The sequence below is a fragment of the Engraulis encrasicolus genome, chromosome 19 (genome assembly GCF_034702125.1).
Source record: "Engraulis encrasicolus isolate BLACKSEA-1 chromosome 19, IST_EnEncr_1.0, whole genome shotgun sequence".
Lineage (NCBI taxonomy): Eukaryota > Metazoa > Chordata > Actinopteri > Clupeiformes > Engraulidae > Engraulis > Engraulis encrasicolus.
Window position 1 is genome coordinate 43,224,656 of NC_085875.1, and position 22,614 is coordinate 43,247,269.

General features: G+C 39.7%; 1 protein-coding gene across 1 annotated transcript; it reads left to right on the forward strand.

Annotated features, from left to right (window-relative positions):
* The first annotated feature begins 9,223 nt into the window (after positions 1–9,223).
* Positions 9,224–10,663, forward strand: nkx2.4a (NK2 homeobox 4a). Its single transcript, XM_063224230.1, has 2 exons — positions 9,224–9,590; positions 9,933–10,663. Exons 1-2 carry the CDS (start codon positions 9,224–9,226, stop codon positions 10,610–10,612), a joined length of 1,047 nt encoding a protein of 348 aa, XP_063080300.1. The 3' UTR covers positions 10,613–10,663.
* Positions 10,664–22,614: the final 11,951 nt, after the last annotated feature.

The following is a 22,614-nucleotide window of genomic DNA, read 5'->3' on the forward strand; positions in this document are numbered from 1 at the left end:
GTCGTTTTTCCGTTTTTGGCGATTTTGTGCAAGTTTGGGTCACCATTGAAAACAATGGACAGAACCTTCGTGCAGGCACTCCATCCCTCTAGGGATCAGAGTGCAGGAAGCTTTTTTTGTTCATAAAACATCAACACTTTCACCTAGAAGTTTAGTTGACTCGTTAGCGAGCTCTATGAGATGTTTCCAAACTGTGAAAGTATCATGTCCCAACTCCCATTACTTTTTAAATGGCAGGTGTGTAAAAACGGCATGGCTATCCCAATGGCTTTTCCCATTGACTCTTGAAGTGCCTTTCTGAAGAGGTCAGCACATCTTCCACAAGAGGTCCATTTGTGACTGAACCGTTTAACCTATAAACTTCAGTCAAAGACTGTTAGAAAGATCACATTTATGACTTCAATCTGTGCACAGGACATGTGCCAATTCTTTTTAGTTTTTTAACAACAGCACGCTAAAGACCTAGAAACTGTTTTTGATTCTGCCCTCTGCCTTAGAGCACCATACTAACTGCCATACAGTCAATCAGAACAGGTGCAGCCAATATAGGGTTCCATCTCAACTGTCACTTTCTCTCAACATTCTATTCCTAACGAGCACCTGCAGCTACAGTTCTAGAAGTCTATCTTTCAGCTCTTCAGTGCAATGTGAAATTGTCTTGCTGGAATAATTTTGACAGTCAACTGCTTGGCTCAATGGTAATGGTGCTGGATTAGAGATATGGAGGTTGGGAGTTCGAATCCCATCAGACCAATGTTGATTTTCTAAATTATATCATATGCAGTGTTCCTTAGCCAACTTAAAATACCATGTATGTCATTTAGCATCAATGACAAAGGTGCTGGATTAGAGATGGAGGTTGTGAGTTCGAATCCCACTCGGACCCATGTTGATTTTCAAAATTATATCATATGCAGTGTTCCTTAGCCAACTAAAAATACCATGTATGTCATTTAGTATCAATGACAAAGGTGCTGAATTAGAGATATGGAGGTTGTGAGTTCAAATCCCACTCGGACCCATGTTGATTTTCTAAATTATATCATATGCAGTGTTCCTTAGCCAACTTAAAATACCATGTGTGTCATTTAGTATCAATGGCAAAGGTGCTGCATTAGAGATATGGAGGTTGTGAGTTCGAATCCCACTCGGACCCATGTTGATTTTCAAAATTATATCATATGCATTGTTCCTTAGCCAACTTAAAATATCATGTATGTAATTTAGTATATCCCCAAAACACTTTCAAGATGGCTGAATCCAAGATGGCTGAATTGTTTGGCCCATAACTTCTGACTGGGTGGATGGATTTTTCCAACATTTCTTTTAGCTTTGTTTTCTCAATAGTAGTTTGTTTTTAATTTAGGGATAGAGATATAAAAAATAAAACTGCTCATCTCTGCCCCAAAAGGCATTTTATGTGAGAATGCAATCTAGTATTTACTATATACTCCTATATTTCATAGGCCTATACTTTGCCTATAATCTGTTGTCCTAAGCATGGACATATTTATTTCAATTGACTGAAAATGAAAAACTCCCTGATGGAAACTGCAAACAGGGAGTTCAGAACAATATAGCCTATGCAACAGAACAATAGGCCTGTCATTATTTTCTGGTTGCTCAAAATGTTTTGCCATATATTTGTCACCACCATCAATTTCTTTTTTAAGACAATAAAATCAGGCATGCATAAGATCATCTATGTTACAGAGGACCCCTTATCAAACCCTCAGCTCTACTGCATGCTTTGCCACTCCTGAAGCCAAGTTTACTATTTTCTCTAAAATTGGCTTTGATACTACTACTGTCATAACAATAACATGTTAACACTGTCACTTTTGTATAAAATATTATATTAGATTATGACATTAATATATACTTTTGGAGCAGAGCTATGAAGTACATAGGCCTAATAAAACAGGGGGAAACAATGGCCAATGTGAACAAACTACATATTTTGTAAAAGAGTAGCTTATATCACCTGGGCAATCTTTCATTATTTTAAAATGAAATGTTAGAGCTGTGTTTTGATGATGAGCTCTAGTTCTGATATCCTAGTGGATACAATAAGAAGACTCATATACTTAACCATCCATGCTCATACTGTATGTGAGACAATGCACCTTCACCATATGAGAGAACAATACTGCCCTACAAAGCAAAAAGGCAGTAACTGTGCAGAGCTCAAAACTGAGTCAGTTGACTTTAAAATGGTACTGCAATCTGGTTGAAGTGTTTTCTGGGAGATTATTGGCATGTGACAGTTTTGTTACTTTATATTACCGCCTTTTTTGAAGATCAATAATTTTATTAACTTTAGACTTTGATCTATTAGCATTCAAGTCATAGTAACTCATTTTAAACAGCAATGCATTTACTGCCTTTTTACTTTGTAGGGCAGAATAGGCTACAACTTGCACATACCCTAAGCCGAGCAAACTAATGAAACCGGTGAAGGCAACAATTGAATTGTGAATAGAATTTTGAATGTCCCATTTCACACACAAATGGAAATGGTAAAAAGGATCATTTTAGAATTCCTAATATCGCTCCACTGTTAAACCACAGTAAACAGAACACGACATTTCCCCTACATTTTGTTTGCATACACTCAGAGGTAGAAACTACCCAAAAGCAAGGTGGGTTAACCACTTGGGAGAGCAGACTGCACGTGACCATGGTGAAAGAAGGATCATGGTCTCCATCACTACCCAGGGCTTTATTTTAACAAAAGACAACGCTACACACTTAGCAGAGGCCTTAAGGGAAGGCAAAGGCAGCAGACTAGCAGACAAAAGTGATCTGTGCAAGCCCCAAAAGTTTACTAAATTGCCTTAAAAAAAAAGAAAAACATTGGAAAAAAGTGACATTTCAACATCAGGGCCTACATCAGCCGACCTATTATTTTTATAACTTTATTTATTTGATAAATCAAAACAGTTGTAATGCAATAGTATGTCTTCAATAAAAGAAAATGATCACTCTTGAAACCACATGATTATCAGGAAAAGAATTTAATGGGGGGAGAAGAGAGAGAACATGTTAAAACACTTGCTCTGACTTTTAATGTATCATTCACTACATTAATAAAAAAAAACACCTTCACGTTGTGTTTTGTACAGGTTGTACAGGTTGTGTGGAGCTGGCCCAGTCTGATGATGAAAGGAAGCTGAACTACATCGACCATCTCCCATATTTGACTCAAAGGGATTTACAGATTTTTTAAGCATTTCATGTAAGTACGAATGTTTATTTAAAGCTTTCAACAAATAACAGTAAAAGCAAAACATTTACACAAATCAAATGTAAAGCAAGCCATCCATTTATGCAAAGCCAGCGCATTATTTTGTATCAGTTTACAGGTTTATATTACTCATAGCATTTTATTATTCAACACTTGTGCACACACACACACACACACACACACACACACACACACACACACACACACACACACACACACACACACACACACACACTTGTCCTACCACAACAGCCGGAGCATGCACGCGCACGCCCGCACGCACACGCACACACACACACACACACACACACACACACACGGCTTTAGAAAACTATTCGTAAGTTTCTCAGTATTTATTGGAAATAACATTCTTATACCGTACATATGAAGCATCACCATTGACATATGCATAGCCTTTTGATTAAAAAAAAATCAGATAAATGCTGACCTAGATGTAAGTTTTACCTTCATTTAAGTTCCACCTCAAATAACTTCACTGTGAGCTTTCTCATGACAACTTGTAAAACTGTATAATTCACACATTAGTAATTGAGTTTGTTCTAATACAAACAAAAAACAAATAATAAAAAAAGAAAAACAGAAATACTAAGTGTCATTAGTGTGCCCATCCAATCAATCCCATTTTTGACTTATTTTTAAACTTCATATGCCTGCTATCCATAAAAGGCATTTTCACTTATTTTGTTTTAATCCATACACAAACACACACAACACAGACATGGCTGCATGGCTTTAAAGAACTTGTTATTGGAACATTAGCTTACAGCCCAGCCCATTTATCTCATTTACAAATGTGTGTTTATTTGGTAAGTGTTAATATCATTGACCATGCACAGATGCTCTGCTTACCAAAATGGAATTGTGATTCCACAAAACAAATAAAAGCTTTCATATGACCATAATGCACACACAATTGATCAGTATGATTCGGAAATGTTCCAGATGTAGACTATGCAAAGGACACCATTTTATTGGCATTAAAGAGTTGAATGGAACAGATATTATACTACAATGTAATAGCCCTTATAAAAATCATTTTCTGTAAAGATTTGCCGGGTAAAGCACCGGTGTAACTATCATTAAAAGATCTATTCCATTTCGCCATGGAGAGGCGTTTTACGCACAAGCTGGCATCAGCGTCTTGTGTTGCAATGCCGTTGGATCCATTTAAAACATGCAGCACGCGGCCTGCCTACTTTAAAACAAATAGACCTACACAAAACAGCTAGGCTACTATAAAGAGCTAACATTCCTTAACATGTCTTGCCTAGCGCATGTTTAATTGAAGCAGGCCTAGGCTACATTGTAGGATTTCTACCTGGATAGAATCGTAGGCTACAACTTATCGCAAAAATAAGGCACCGGAGTGTTTCCCAGCTGTAGCCCAAATTGAGGCTAAATATAGTTTTAAGTGCAAACTAAAGGAAGGTAGCCTATTATCAAGTTGTCTTTAATATTTTGATGAACATCTCCTCTCCCTCAAAGACGGCAACATTTCAATGCGTCCGTTCACTGACCATATTTGTTGGTGCCGCGTAATGACAAAAAACCGCCACCAACACCCACCTTTATCTTCTGTCTTTCTCTTTTTCCCTGGAGAAGAAATAATTCCAATGAGCGAGTCAAACGTGACTGATATGAGGCATCGTCCACAGACTATGGATATTGTCTACTTAATGCTACGCAGATTTCAATAAAATCTTCTCACAGAGACTTTGGCAATGCCATCGCAAGAGTTGTCAAGAATAGTCTATGCCATCCTCGTCTTGGCTATTAGCATCATTACGTCCAACGAGCGAAATTAATTGTGGCTGAATGAAAACTTGGCACAGAAGAATAAAGTCTTCGAGAGGCCTCACAGATACTTGGTCCTCTCTACGGGACCTTTCACCTCCTCACAAGCAGGTATGCAATGCTTAAGTAGCTTGGTCCCAGCGAATGGCTGACAAGCACCTGCCTAATTTTCGCTCAAACCAGATGAAGCCTCCTTTTGGATAAAAAAAAATTCACATCCATCTCACATCACATGACAAGGAGGCGATATACTTTGGAGAAGTCTGTTTGCGTTTATACTTTCCCCCCTAAAAGTAGGCATACTAAGTTGCTTGGGGTTCTTGGGAATGGGTGAATTCCAAATAGCACAATTGGTTGTAGTGGTCATAAGGATTGGCAAAACCGGGGGCTAATATAGGTCTACTTCGTTAGTTCACTATATCCAATGGTTTATTCACAGTGCATGCTTGCGTTCCTCTTTGGCCTTTTCCCCATGTCGAATTAAAGTGTGCTAACACTCGAGGAATCCGTTTTTATATGAATGAATGCTACTTTTGGATAATAGCCTTGCTGGCATAAAGGACTTGTAAGCATAGACGCCTGGTCTACTTGTTTCTTTACAGCAGTAATGTGTCTGCTGAACATATAGGCCTCATTGCGCATCTCGACAAGATAGCATGGACGTACACAGGGAATTGGGTCAAGAGTGGACAGCAGCCTCTTTCATACCTTTGCTTGAGATCCGTAATTCCAAGCTTATAATGTAGCCTATGTAAATGGTTTTAATTAACGTGGGGGTAACAAATAAACACACTGTCCATATATTGAGCATATGGTGTTTCTCTCGCACGGGGTTTACGCTACCTGAAATAAACTATCTCTACATCTCCGAAACAGGGTGCTCCATTAACGCCTTGTGCAACGTTTACCCTTCACGATGATCTGGAGGGCGAGCCTTGGAGCCAGAGAACCATATTAGTCAGCGTCTTTGTCTAACAAGGAGAATTAAGAGGAGGCGCCATGATCAAATAGGTTATAAGATGTGGCTTCGCCATTTTGAAACACTTAATCTGTTCTCAGGCGTAGAGAGATTTGGCCTTTCATCAAGGTCGGCTGTCAACAGGCAAACTCGCTTTCTCCTCTCTGGCACACACACACATGTGTTTTTAAAGCATATAGTACACCTAAGAGGAAAAAAATATTAAAAGGTTTGGGGCCGTGGTCAGTGCTATATTCTAAACACCACAACTATACGACCCAATTCGTTGTGCTTTATTCTGTCGACTCACTTCAGTCCCATCTGGATATTTGAGACTGTTGGGTCAAGACCTCGGCTCTTACGCCAAGCGCGAGAGCCCAACACTGACCTCTCCACGTCCCACTGGCTATTGAACCCATAAGCCCTCGTGCAACAAGCACTCTAATGTCCGTTGGCTTGGATGGCGCTTGGATTCGCATGCGTTTCGCCTTGTCGTAGTCGAGCACACGTGGATGGAATATGTGAGTTTTCATTTAGCCTACACACATAGCCTACATCGCCTGTGAGATACAGGGAAACGTCGTGTGACGCTGCACCTGCCGAACGCACACGGGCCTACTGTTTAACAAAATAGGCTGCGCGTACTACGTTGAAATAGCATACAGCATATTAAGCTTAGACCAAGATCACATTTTATGTATTTAGAAGACTCCGTCCTGTTTTTATCCATAATGCTTACTGGTTGTCTAATTTGTTTATAAAAGCCTAGGCAATTTCCTTGTTAAATAGAGGTACGTTGAGAATATTGCTGGCATATCCCTATTTTTTCGTGTTGAGAGATGGCCAGAAAGGCTTGTAACAGATATCAATGTCAAAGAAATGCAATGACCCCAAATCTATCAAAGCAATAGCCTAATGAAGGATTATTGGACCAATAATTAGACCGATTATTTCGTCAAAATGATTTTTAGCCCTCTTTGTGGAAAGTGTTACCCAATGCATTTAATGTTTCTTACACTTGTCAAATAAGCCTAGAGGCCTATATGCATTTTGAAAACTGCAGCTACAGTAGGCTATATAGCCTACGGGAGATAAAGAAATGGGTTAACAAACCCAGACCTTTTGAAAACATCTCGTTTGTTTACTGAGTAAATCATACCAGCGAGTTACATAGCCTAATTATAGGCCTAATACGTAAATTGTCATACATTTCAGGGAAAATCACAGGCCAACTTTCTTTCATTATCAGTTTTCATTTCACTACGATGTAGGCCTATATTCGTTAAAACATTGTCATATATGAACCATACAGGCTTAGCCTTCTGTCTAGAAATATAAAAAGTTTTCTTACGTTACCATAGAAGTGCCTCGTCATCAAACCGTTGTAGCAAATGGGCCATTTGGATGTTTTAGCAAGTCTACACAAAAACAACACGCCTATGCATTTTTTTTAACTTGGCAGTAAGCGAGGTGTTGTTCTTTTCTCTGATGCTGCTAACGTGAGCGGCCAACCATTGCTGCGCACCAGTGTTCTCTGAGAGACGAGCTTGGCTAGCCCTTGGTCATGCTCCCTGGCTTAATATTCTGCAAGGTTGAGTGGTTGGGCTCATTTACCTAATGGACACGGAGCATGCCATGGGCCCTGACGCGCACTTTCTAGTGGCGCAGCCTGGCTGAGTTGAACTTAACTCGCATTCAAAAACATACACACTCATTCCAATGGCCTGCTTTAGGCTACTCGGGAATGTACTAAAACTATATACCTAAATTAAAACTAGAAGGCGACCTGCACTTTTATCACAGAATAGGTGTTAACCCAAATCTTACACAGTCAGTGGCAACATGCAACATGTACAAGCAATTGATCTCACATGGACATGGGGTTTTCCTAGCTTTGACTAATATCAGACTGATTGTTATGGTCAGCAAGTTGAAAAAAATGAAATAGAGCTTACCAGTCCAAATGTTGTGTTTCAGTTGTAGGTCTTAATTTTAGTTGTAGTTGATATCTAAACAGCAGAGGACCACAGAAGTGAGCACACAAGTTGACACAACCAGTCTGAATGTACCAGGGTGTGTGTGTGTGTGTGTGTGTGTGTGTGTGTGTGTGTGTGTGTGTGTGTGTGTGTGTGTGTGTGTGTGTGTGTGTGTGTGTGTGTGTGTGTGTGTGTGTGTATATAAGAAAGAAAGAGAGAGAGAGAGTGTGCCACACATTTTTATGGCCACTAATATCCTTTACTTCCTTGGTTCCATAAATCATTTATTCAGTTCACCAAGCAACCATTTCCAATGAAAAAGCTATTATTGGCTGGTAGTTAGGCTATCTGAACTCTAATTTCAAGCACTCTTTAAACCAGTGTTGTTGGTTATTATTATTATTATTATTATTATTATTATTATTATTATTAATAATAATAATAATAATAATAATAATAATAATAATAATAATAATAGTGTATTATTGTTGTTGTTAACATTATTATTATAACATTATTATTCTTTTCTCCTCAGGTATTTGTGACTTTAATGAAGCATTTTGCCAAAAAATAAATAATTTCTGTGTCACTCTGGGGCCTCTATAAAGACATATCTGTTTGGTGGACCAAAATGACGCTTAAGACTCCTAGATTAGGTCATACAATGGAGAGGGACCTTCATTGTACTTCTGGAGATACGCAGTGGCGCTTATGTCTCGCCAAAGTGCTCTCCAACTTCGGAGAGACTATGGAATTCCCTGTTGACGCAGAGCCACGGTGCCGCTGCCGAGGGCGAAAAGCCCACACTCAGCAGTCCTGGGAAACGATTTATTTTCTCAAAAATATGCAAAATAATATAGTTAAAACGCTTAAAATGAAAGCCAGCTCAGTAGTCTAAGAAATATTGCGACCTTAAAAACGATGTATTGGTGTTGTGTCTTTATTTTAATAGGAAGACACATTTGTCAGTTATTCTGCTAAAATGTCAATGAGCATTGTTTGCTCGTTTAGAAGGTTGCTCCGCCCCCCATGTTTGTCGTAAACCTGGCGCTTGGCTACAATAAACCCTGAGATAAGAGCGTCCTGGGCTCGCCTCCTTCTCGAAGGCGATCAATCGGATCTCAGGCGTACTACAAGCACTCTCTTACGTAGCCATCCACAAGAAGAGAGCTGATACAACATAGTTGATCCGCTCCACCAAAATCTACCTGTCTGCTTCAGTGAACCATGTCGCTGAGCCCAAAGCATACAACGCCTTTTTCAGTGACAGATATTTTGAGCCCAATTGAGGAGACCTACAAGAAGTTTGGTGGCATGGATGGTACAGGGAACCTCGCCTCTCCTCTGGGAGCTTACCGGCAACCTCAGGTGTCACAGACCGGCATGCAGCAGCACTCCATGGGCCACAATGCCACCGTGGCAACGACCTACCATATGCCTCACAGTGTCTCCCAGTTCTCGCACAGTGCCATGGGTGGCTATTGTAATGGAAGCATTGGCAACATGGGGGACCTGCCGTCGTACCAAGAAACTATGCGAAATAGCGCAGCAACAGGGTGGTACGGTACAAATCCAGATCCAAGATATTCCACAAGTAAGTTCTTTTACAAATTATCTCAGCAATTTTTTTTACATTTTAAACAACTTTCTGCGTAAAGTGCCTCTTGGTAATAGTACCCTGTATTTATTTATAACTGTTTGATTTGGCACTGGTGTTTACTCCATTTTTACGCAGTGCTTTAAAAAATATGTGTAGCTTAAAATACTTACAAATTAACACATTTATTACTGGTGTTATATTCTGCACCAAGGGTTCAGTTTAGCATTAGGCTAAACTTGACTAATATAAAGTTGGCTAGTCTGTATGCCCATTTGGTATTTGATTAAGGGCATTGTGCTTATTGAATGGACGCATATGTGTATGTATATTTTTAAGTTTCTAGATTCATGGGACCTTCCACAGGTATGAACATGGCCGGAATGGGGACGCTGACGGGTATGACCGACCCATCCAAATCTATGCCAACACTGCACGCGGCTCCCAGGCGTAAACGGCGGGTGCTCTTTTCGCAAGCGCAGGTGTACGAGTTGGAGAGGCGCTTTAAACAACAGAAGTACCTGTCGGCACCCGAGAGGGAACACCTGGCCAGCATGATTCACCTCACACCGACTCAAGTGAAAATATGGTTCCAGAATCACAGGTATAAGATGAAGCGTCAGGCCAAGGACAAGGCGGCGCAGCAGCTCCAACAAGAGAACAACCTTTGCCAGCAACAACAGTCCCCGCGGCGGGTGGCCGTGCCAGTTCTCGTTAAGGATGGTAAACCTTGTCAGAACGGTTCCAACACACCTACGCCCAATCAGCAACATCACCAGCAGCAACATCAACAACAGAACAGCACCGGGGTCGTGCTCGCAGCCTCGAGTAACGGCATTAACCAACACCAGAACGCACAAGTTAACGCATTGGTTCAAGCGCAAGAGCTGGAGGATCTGTCTCCAAGTCCCCCCTCTCTACACAGTCAGATGAACAGTATGGCTCAAATGGACACTTCTGCAGTAGATTACACCAATAATATGGTCAATTCAAATCTTCTGTATGGCAGAACGTGGTAGTATCCGTAATTATCCATACACTCACTGAAAACATTAAGCTGGAGAGGCCAAAAGCAGTCATAACATATCAGCCTGAACTCTGGTGACAGCACTGTTCACCTATCGAGTGACAGCGGACATATATCACCACCTGTTTGGGGGGCATTTTTAAAAGCAAGATTTTTTTGACCTTTACTTGACACTGGAGAGGCAGTGTGTTTGAACTTTGGAACCGATTTTGGACTTCCCTTTAATGCTTAACGTAGAGTATTGTTGAATGAGGATATTGCTCCTTGTAATGTTACCTCTGGACTGAGAAGGAGATCAGGTATGAGGTTCTGGTAATGTATTGCGCGGCAAGACCCTGGCGCCGGATGCCTATTCATCGATGTAATGGCGATTGTAAACTAATGTATTTCAAATAGACGTTAAAGTAGGAATTGTATATTTGGCTAACTCTGCGTTCACCTGTTATATAATTGCTATGAGTAATTTTGTTTTATTTTCAATTTTGTAAGTTAAGACAAACAAAACTCGATCAATTTAAACAACCAACAAATACCTGATGACTGTATGTGTTTCAAACACAATTGAAAGTTAACAATAAATCATTTGGGGGAGCCAGCTATCCCGAATACTTAACTTGTGTGAAAATCTTTTTGTAGTGCGTTTTTAGTTTGTATTAGGACACAATTTCAAGCCTAAATGTACATGGAAAGCAAAATTAAAGACTTTTACGCATGGCGAACAATTTCACGAGAAAGATATTAGCAAGCCATTTTCGATATAATGTGTTTTAAAGAGAATGTTTTAAGACCAAACAGACCTCTGTTTTTACCATTAACAAATTCTTTCCATTTACAGACAAGTGATCCATCAGATGGTATTGATTATCTAATTGCAATAAGGCCTATTTTAAATATATATATATATATTTGTGAGGGAAGTTAAAAACAATTACCTACATTTAAGACACTATTTGAAACACTGATTTAGTGTGTCATAATTTGACATACACTGGCATAACATTAATAAATGTAAAAATACTGCGTAGGCCTAGGCCTATGTCTAATTTCTAACTCATGTCGTCTTGTAGGCTAAATACTTTTAACTGAAATGAACCAGCCACGCAATGCGTCACTTAATTTAGTCTGTGCGTTAGGGTTATTTCCAATTCGCAATGGTGTTTTTTTACTGGTAGGCTACGTAAGCAGGGAAATATTACAATAAGCAAAACACAGCCACTCAGCAGACACAGGGGCACTGAGGTGAGTGACTTCTGAATAGTATTGTTGAATATTCTTCCCACTTTTCCCTAAATGACAGAGGCAGTCATGTAGAGATGGATTATTTAGGCCCCGGACCCACACAACTTAAATAGCCTACAACTTTCATTTGGTCGTAGGCCTATTTGGCTTTGCGGAAAAGTGCCAAGTGAAGCCAGCAGTGGTACCACTATAACATTAACCTATACAATAAGTTTATACAACGAAGTATAGGCCCAAAGCAGTATTTCAATGTAGGGAGAAGTTTGCTTCATAAAATGAGATCAAGGAGAGGACAACATGTATACCAGAGAAATATTTATTGGTCCCAAGCATACCTGTTCTTGAACAACACTATCAGCCGAAACAGATTAGCCCCTCATTAAAGATCACAGACTAAAGACCTTACAGTTTTCCATTACCTGCATAAAAATGTCACACTATGAATTACTTATGTAAAGGACCATGACTATTGCCACTGACCACCACTTGGAATACTTTTAAAATGAACCTGAAGGGCAAAACAAGAGTTTAGAAAAAAAAAACCTCTTGGTTTATGAAGAAATCAGTTTCCACTGCAAATTGATTGTGCCAAACTCGTGCTTTGTGAACCATGTCTGCACTGAAGTTATGATGAGAGTTGACCAGTGCTTTTCACTCTTAGGGAAGCACACAGGCTGAGCATGTGGCTCACCTCCTCTTCTGAAAGGTCATGTGGTCATTATGAAACTGACCATGTATGATAAAGGGTTGTGTCCACCATTTTTGTAATGATATTTTTTTGTTTTGGAGGCGATGCATTTGAAACTATGCCTTAACCCCATGCCATCTGATTATATGGTACAACATTGCAGCACTGCTGGACAAAATGAATGCATTTGCTAGATTGCAATGGAATAACATGGTGGAAGGTGTGATTAAATAAGAGACTATTAGTGGTCCCTGGCCTCATTTCATTTCTCTCTTTATCCCTTATTCTCTCTCTTTTCATCCCTCTATCTCCATTTCCTTTTCTGTCTTTTTCTCTTGGCACTGAAATTGGCCCTCGTCCTGCAGCAGCTTGAGTTTAAGTAGCTATTTGTTGTGGAACCTTGATGGTAGGACTGTGGCATTGTGTCCACAATGCACTTGTATTTTAGTTTAAATCATACTTGAACCAAGAAGGCAAAATATTTTGTATGTATCCCTGGAGAGAGAAGTTCGAAGGTGCAGCTCCGGGTGATTGTTCATTATGTCTGCATCTCCAAATGGATCACTTGGTTGGCCGCAAAGGTGATACACCACCAGTTTAGACATACAGCACAAGATTGTGTGACAACAATTTTACTTCCGCTTTGATTCTCAAAATATAATCTGTCAGCGACCAAAAACATTCTGTTTATGAACTATGCTTATAGTTCTTCTGTTATCCAGGGCAAAATAGTTTAACATTGATTTAGACAATGAACATATTACAACAACAACTGCATTTTTTGAATGCCCTTCCTTTCAAACAGTTCTATTTTTTATGAAGGCCTACATGCAAAAAATACACATCCTAACTTTCTGTAGACCTATTTTACCCATTATTTATCTGAGTTTGTTCCACAGAATGATTGTTTGCAAGAACAAATGATCAAAACAAGATTGTTGTGCTCTGAAGTAGCAGTGTAACAGTTTTTTCAATTGAAATGTGTTACATACAAACTACAAAACTACAAAATAACTGTTGATATATATCAACAAATCAAGAACAATTAATGCAGATGTATATACAGAGTATATTTGCAACCAAATGCATTTCATTTGGTTCATTGTTTACAGCTATTTTTAGCATATGGGAGGAATTCCAAACTGGAGAGTTATTTGAATCCTGGCTCAGAGCCCCATCTCAAACAGGCCACTCCCCCTTCTATTATTCTACTTAATATGTCAGAGGGTCCATCGCAGAAAAAAAAAAACCTTTTCAAGTTCTATTGATGTGTCTTTCAATTGACCATGGTGACCTAGCAACCCATCTAGGCCTAATTGGGGTAGACTGGGTGACGCTGGCCATACAGTTTAGGTGCATGGGAACAGAAATGGGAAGCAAATGAATCATTTTCAAAACACACTTTTCCCCACATATTTAATTAAAGTCCACATATTTTCTTGTAGTAGGCCTACTTTTTATGTTTGAAATGTTTACGTTTTTGCACCCATTGTAATACGTATATAGACCACAGAGGTGGAATTTATTTCTATGATCAAGTGCAGGAAGGAGAGCCATGTTTTACATAGACAGTATTATTAATTGGTTCACACAGTTTGGTTTATTGGGTCAACCTTCCATGAAGGTTTGATGACAAAATACTCTTTTTCGATTTGAATGCACAGAAGAACTCAAAAGTCGCCATGTGTCGTTTTCAACCCCTCTCCACTCCCTTCTGTGAAGCTGTGTGTATTAAAAGTGTTACTGTGAAATGTGAAATGACTGGTGTACGAATTCTGGCCTACTCTTCCAAGGATAACTAAAACATGCCTCACGTGAGCAAGAGCACATTTTTAATTACTCTTATACTTTAATAAGCCTGATTAAAAGGGAGCATCTTTTTCTTAACCACCCACCTAACATGGGCACCAGTCTTTGTCTTCAAGGTTTTGTAGTCGCCAAAGTGATTTTCTCCACTGTCCCATCTAAATTATTTTAAGAGATCAAAAGAAATTGTGCCCTCGAATACAAAGAACTTTTCCAAGTCCAAAGCTTTTTTAAACAGGATAAAAAAAAGGCTTCAGAATAATCATCATCTGTCAGAATAGAAAACATTTCAAGGAGGTCGGAGGACTCCAAAAAGCAATCCTAATTTCAATAGATTTCCATGACATTAAATAAATGACAGTGCCTTCTATTGTTGCTTCAGAGTTCTAAGAACACGATGGACAGAGACTCTCACACTTTGGCATTGATATCCATGTAGAAGCCCAAATGGTATACCATTTCTTTTGATAGCGAATTTCTCTCTCTTCTCTCAATAAACTTGAATACTTCATGTAGAACTCGTGCATTTCCCTCGTTTGGCAAATAACGACCTAACAAAATCTGCTTTGATTGAACGGGAATATACTTTATTTTTAAATGAATGACAGCAGAATAGCAAAAAGAGGGGAAGAGAGCAGGAGAAAAGCATTTCAGCGAAAACAGAGGGAAGTATATGAGAGAGAGAGAGAGAGAGAGAGAGAGAGAGAGAGAGAGAGAGAGAGAGAGAGAGAGAGAGAGAGAGCTCTGCATCCCCTATTACTAAACCATGTCACATTCCAGCCGGTGCTTCCCTCCGCCACATCGCTGGGCCGGTAATCCCTCCTTCAAGTTGCCTATGCATCTTATTCAGGCCGCAGCGTAAGTAGTTAAAGAAACTGTTTTCAGTCGCCACTAATAACTACTGACCCGGGGTGACGCCGGCCCACAAAGGCTTGGCCAGGCCCCCGAACAGCAGAGCAAAGAAACTGATTAGTTCCTCAAGAGGTTTGAAGCAAGAATCAATGGCCGGCCTAGATGTCCCCAAAGCCCCCACAGCTTGCAGCACAGGAGACGGGGAAGACAGGAGACAGGGTTGGCCTCACAACACTATTAGTTATGCCTCATTAAGCTCCACAAACACCCCCTCAAGAGAAATTTGTTTAGGCTGTCCAAACACAAAAAAGATAATTCTGGTTATACCCATGTAGGCTGCTGGTGGATGTTTTTTGTCAAGCCAGACAATGTCAATGTGCACTCTATAGATCCCCGAAGTTGTAATTTAATTGTGGACACTAAAGTAATATATTGGTCATGGCATTTTAATTTTCTTAGATGTTTATCATGGTGTTTCTAAGAAATAAACTCTGTGAAATGGGTTGAACACTGTGTGGGTGTATATTGTAAACATACCGCATGCATCATCCCTGGTGGTCTTAAAAGAATAACCAGTAGGCTTAACACTTTATTTAGGAGTTCACGTTAGCCACTCATACATGCCTAAAACACATTTTAAGGCAAGTCAATCATTTGTGATGCATGTACTCACAAATTTCTTGTTCGTTGTCGATTAGGCCTTTATTACAGATATAGGCCTAATCACAATAAGGAACTAGAAGTCCCTATTGGGATCTCACGCCATGGCTGAGGTGCCCTTGAGCAAGACATCTAACCCCCCACACTGCTCCATGGACTCTAACCAATACCTTGTACTGAAAATAACTGTAAGTTGCTTTGGGTAAAGCGTCAAAGGGTAGTGTAATGGCCCTACCGTGGCTAAAATGGTAGGGCACTTGTTTGCTATGCAGCCGACCCGGGTTCGATTCCCGGCTTGGGTCCTTTGCTGGCCCTTCCCCCTCTCTCTCCACCCACTCGCTTCCTGTCATAACCCTCACTGTCCTGTCAAATAAAGGCAAAAAAGGCCCCCAAAAATATTTTTAAAAAGTGTAATGTAATATACTTATGCATGTATTTGTGGATAACTTGTCAACCTTAAAGTAGTGTCATCAAATAACCTGTATAATGCAAACAGAGAACACATTGCAGCTCACAAACACTGAGTACATCACACACAGGGCACAATATGAAGTCATTTTGTTTGGATGCAGTTTTGTATGTCAGGTGAGACTCACAAGAATGGCGAAGGACAAGCACTTTTGCACATCAAAAAGCTCTGTTTTTAATATGGATCTCATAGTTCATATCTTTTTCATTGTTACAGGGAAGGCAATGACAGCACAGTTATGTACGCTGCCTTTCAACACCACATTTAACAGTTAAATTGACAAAGCCACCCAGACATGTTAATTTTTTTTTCTGTAAAGATACCATACAGGACTTTAGTGCCATTGGTAACACTTTATAATAAGGTTCCCTTGTTAAGCACAAGTTAAGCCTTAGTTAAGCCTTATTTTAACATTAGTTAACCCTTAGTAAATCAGTTAGTCATTATGTAAGTATTATTTCTCATTTCTTAATCATTAACTACTACCATTAGTAAATGGTTCGTGTGTGCTGATGTACCTTTTCGCTAAGCATTCGTAAACTGTCATTGGAATATGAGTTAACCGTGTTTTAGTCATGAGGTATTCATTATGTACGTCTTGTTAATAATTAACAAGTTATGTTACTAAATGATTTGTTTATGTAATTAAACGGTCTGATAAGCATTATTAAACTGTAATTATAGTAATTAAGGTAACACTCTTTTAATCACAAGTCAACCGTTATGTAATCAACATCATTAACTAGCACTGTTGGTAAATGATTTGTTTGCGCTGATTTAACTGTCCTCGAAGCATTAGTAAACTATCATTAAAATGTAAGGTAACCGTCTTTTAATCATTAAAGGACCAGTTCAGTCAATTCCAATATGCTATTGCTCATGCTACACTTGACTTGTCAGTAGGCTACTCAATGATGCCACATTTTTCGGCTCAGCCCTTTCCGAGATATGAGCTATTCTAATGGGGGCAACGTTTGTTTACATTTAAAACAAAACTAACATAGGCCTACTCCAAATATTTTCTCAAAAAGTACCGCTGTTTGCTAGTTGTCTGCTGATGTTGTATAATGGTTTGGATGTTTTTAGGTATGAATAAAAATGTTTTTTTTTATTTTTTTAAATGTAAACAAAGCGCTGCCCCCATTACAATGACCAGGATCTCGGAAAAGGCTGAAGAAGAAGAAAAAAAATCTCAGGTACTGACAAGTCCAGGGTAGTGTGGGCATTACAACTGCATGTTGAAATTGACTGAATGGGTCCTTTAAGTACTGTTAATTAATAATTTGTTTCTGGTGATTTAACTGTCAGATGTTGTCTCCCATGCATAAGCAATGCTCAACAAGTCATTCGGGAATGTGTTAAAAAGCTTTAACAGGTTTTCACTTTAGAATAATTCCCCAGATATAGTTAAGTAATGGGTTATAAATCCTTGATAATGCATAAGCAATGCTTAACAAGTCATGTGTTAATGTCCAGAAACATCCATGAGGGGCAATCACATGAACCTCAACTTACTGTTTACCATGTTACCAGTCATCACACACTAACCATTACAAAAGGGTTAATTAAGATTTCACTGGTGGTAAAGCAAGAGTTTACAAACCATTGCCATACATGCCTAATAGTACTTGTTAATGGTTATGTGGTAGGAGACAACAAAGAGATAATGTTTTTTCATAAATAAAGGAGGGTTATCTGACATTTTAATAATGGTTTACTAATGCTTAGCAGAAAGTTCAATCACCATATACGAATCATTAATTAACAGTATGTAATAATTACCAAGAAATGAAGAGTTCAGATGCAAAACCCCCTAACTCCATTTCTGAAGACCTGCACTTATATATTTTTAGAGAACTCCGTTGTTGGTTTGGTTTACATTTATGTACTTGATAATACATATAAATAGTTATATTACATAAATAAAATAAAAAATGTGCAATTTTGATAGCTTTCTATTAAATAAAAATGAATTAAGATTATTTTCTGAAAAGGCACTTAGGGGGTTTTGCATCTAAACTCTTCAAATACATTTTGTGATTCACTAAGGGTTAACTAATGTTAAAATAAGGCTTAACTAAGGCTTAACTTTGCTTAGCGAACAGTTACATCAACACACACAAACCATTTACTAATGGTAGTAGTTAATGATTAAGAAATGAGAAATAATACTTACATAATGACTAACTCGTGATTCACTAAGGGTTAACTAATGTTAAAATAAGGCTTAACTAAGGCTTAACTTATGCTTAAAAAGGGGTACTTATTATAAAGTGTTACCGTGCCATTTTGAAGTGTATTATGGGGGAAAGATCTGCTACATCTACAGTACCAGGGGAGTGAAGATATAACCATAATTGGATGTGCAAACCAAAGTTGCTTATATGCATAGCACTGCCAGGTTCTCCTACCTACACTTACTGTGTTAACCGACTTCCGTCTGTCTGTTAAGTCTTCCTCCACCGTCCTTAAATTTGCAAGTTTGCTTCCCCCACTATGAGATTTGCAAATTTGCTACTACCATCCAAACTGTTAATGTCTGTGGGTATTAATATTTTCTATATGCAGTGACCATATTTAAGGTCCTGCGTCAGTCCTACCAGGTGCAGACTTGTATAGTGCTAAAACGAATAGCTTTCAATTCAAGAAGTTGAGACTTGAGGCGTTCAATGCAGTACCACATATTTTTACTGGATATGTCTAGTAGACATGTCAGGGTATAGAAAAATAAATGATTATACTTTTATTTTCAACGCTGTGCCCTTGCACCAGCATTCACATATGATATATGAGCTAAATACATGGAGTAAAAAGCAGCGCAAATGCTGCTGAAGAAATGTGAGCTCTCTGAGGATACGGCTCCTAAAGCAGTGGATCCCTGCACCCCACCCTATCCCTACGCACCACCACCACCATCATGACCCTAAAAAAACTAAGCAAGCATTCACTGAGCCTCATTGTGAGGCACTGAAGTATCCCAGGTCTCCCTGTGCGTCGCTCACAAAGCTGCACTTTTTTTTGTTGGAACCAGCAAACAGCTTCTTCCGAATCGACTGTTGCCAAGGCGATAGCCAGCTGCGATCCTGGCGTTTGTTTGTTTACGCTGGAAGAGTTGGAGATGGCCACAAATGAAGTTGGAGAGACGGGCCAGTGTGTGTTTGTGCGCCACTCAAGAGGCTCTGCTTTTCAGCGCAGGCTGAGCCGTATGCTGCACATGCATGTTGGGTCTTTACAGCCATAGAATGAATGCTGCATCAATGGGAGCCACACACACAAAAAAATAAACACAAAGGTAAATGGACACGCAGGAACACATGGGACACATACAGGCAGCACACTCGAATCAACACACACAGGCACACACACAGGAGCACACACACACACACACACACACACACACACACACACACACACACACACACACACACACACACACACACACACACACACACACACACACACACACACACACACACACACACCCTTACAGGCATAAACAGTTACGTACGCACACACATAATCTCTCTGTTTAGTACTGTGGAAACATCTCGCACTGCCATTTGAAGAACACAGAGGCCAAGCAGAAGGCTTGAGTATTTCAGCAAATTTGTCTTTAAAAAAAAAAAAATCTACAGGCTCAATGTGTGCAGTGCAGAGTGGAGGTGTTTTCACATTTTGGAAACACAGAGGAGCCAGGAGAGATGAGCAAGACAGCAAACAGACCACCCACTTTCTTTCCAATTATCATCTTGCTGCAGCCTGTGTCCTCTCCACCATTCATGGGTGGTGGACACTAGACTGCAAAGAGCACATTACAATTAGCTGCCTGTTGTTCTGCTTTAATACACCTACCCAAACTGTAGTGCCAAAATCAATGGCTAGCAGTCCGGCTGCCCCAAAGATTACAAACAAGATTACACAGAAGAAATCCCCCCTTGCACTGTGTGCACCCCTCATCCATCCCTTGCTCTTTCTTGAGGTAGAATACAAAGGTAGGCTAAAAGAAAACAAGAAAACATTATTCAGCAGAAGACCCTGTTGGGTCACAAAACAGTGTCTGCCAAACACTATTATTTTCACATAATTTGGCCTTATAAACTTTCAGCAAAGAAGAACAGCATGCAGTGATTTATTCCCCTTTTCAATGCTATGTTTGACATTACAAGTGAGAGGCTGGTAAGAAATATACCCGGACGACGTACACGTAGCCTACACGTGCACACAATGGTAAGTTACAGGTAGGCCTATGTACGTGCCTATAAAGCAAAGTACCGGTAAGTAATTACAGATAAAGCACAATCACCTGAAATAAGTTTTACTTGCTTTATTATAGAAGCCGGCACATTTTGTGTGCAGCATCCTCAGACCCACTGAAGTATGTGCAACTGAAGATGATGTGGCCGAAGTAAAAGTAGAAGTAAAAACCAAAACTTGCCATAGTTTCCTTCCAACATAAGTAAGCTACTATAGAACAATGTACCTGACTATGCTCTGGGCGGACCAAATCTGGGGGTTCTCTTTTTAGTGTAAAAGTGTACATGAAAAAAGTGTAAATTAAAGTGTAATTAGCATATCATTTTATACTGTATACAATTTAAATCACCCGTGCTACAATCCAGTATGTTGGCCTAGCCTACATAATACTCTGGTTATTGCATTGACATCTTTTATCCCTTACACATGTCAAAGATTCAATATGTGAGGCCCTGGTGCACAGTGGGTGGTATGAGACATTCCCTTTAGCTGCCAATCCTGTGTCTCCATCAAGAAGATTGGAAAAACAAAACAAAACAAAACAAAACACAACACGTCTGGGTAGATTACACAAATGAAAACAATTAGCCTGGGAGAAGAGCGGGACAATGGTGCATTACACACAGCGGACCGTATTGGGCACAACATGCTGCTTGAAGTGTTTGCTTGGCCTGATGCAGACAGCTGGTCACGTGGAAGGGACACATTCACCCGTCCCCATGGGGGGCAGTGACACTCTTAAAGAGGGACATTAACTCACTGCTAATTTACTCTCCCCACCCCACCACCGCACAGACACACACCCTTCCTTTAGGTCCATGCAGTGGCTAGGAGAAAACCCCCTGTAGATTGCCTTCTTCTTTAGAGGTTGGAGCATGTTTGTGTGTGTGTGTGTGTGTGTGTGTGTGTGTGTGTGTGTGTGTGTGTGTGTGTGTGTGTGTGTGTGTGTGTGTGTGTGTGTGTGTGTGTGTGTGTGTGTGCGTGTGTGCGTGCGAGAATATATGTGTGTGTAGTGTGGTGTGCACAAAATATACATACACATATTAGTCCACAAGCCAGGGCCCCAGATTTGAGTTGTCACTATCACTGGTGGGTGGGGGGATGCTATCAGGCCTGAGTGATGGGCCGGTAGTGAAATCTCTCTTTTTCAGCTCATGAACTAACTACCCCCCTTATGATCAATTCCATTTTAGAAATGGAGTGTTTGTTTAAGGGCCAGCTACACGACAACGTTTTTCACTATGACCAATATTTTTGCTTATCGGTTTGGCTGTCGTGGCCATACGGAGCCGGCGTTCTGGGTAGCCATAAACAATATTTTTGGAGAATGGGTTCCAGAGTGGGAATATTAGGGTCATGGTGGGGGCATTGTCAATACTACTTAGTATCACGGCAAAGGGGACATTTTAAGTGGTCATGCCCAGTAGTGTGTATATATATATATATATATATATATATATATATATATATATATATATATATATATATATTATAAAGTGCCATGAGAAAGGTTGGGCACTCTTTTGGGAAATCATTACATTGGTCTATTTCTCGTTGAGCTTTTGAAGTAGCAACTTCATTTTACCATATGTTAAACTGAAGGGAAAGAGAAACATTTCAGCAGTGGAAGAATTTTGGTTGGTGTCACAGAAACAATTTTATTTGGATTTAAACAAATATAGGCGTGTGTATAAATATGGGAACCCCAAAGAAGGTATACCATTAATATGAAGTAGAGCTAACCTTTGCAGCACAAACTGGTTTTAATGACTTTGGAATCCCTTCAGTCACCAACACAGACGTGATTGTTCATTAAAATGTTTTTTTTTTATCATACAGACGAGGCTTGTCCTAAGTTCTGTCTTGGAGAGTGGCAATATGGTGGGCTCTGAACAAACTGTTAGTTTTTGAAAAATAGTTAAAAGGGCATAGGTAAAGGATGGTAAGAATGGTAACAGGCACACTACAGAACACCTCCATAGAATTACAAGACCATAGCTGCTGATAGTGCAGACTTAGACATGGG

Bases quoted from the DNA above. Each gene is read 5' to 3' on its own strand.
- nkx2.4a (XM_063224230.1), top strand. From the start codon at position 9,224: ATGTCGCTGAGCCCAAAGCATACAACGCCTTTTTCAGTGACAGATATT. The intron at 9,591-9,932 runs GTAAGTTCTTTT...TATATTTTTAAG, and splicing joins AGATCCAAGATATTCCACAA to TTTCTAGATTCATGGGACCT.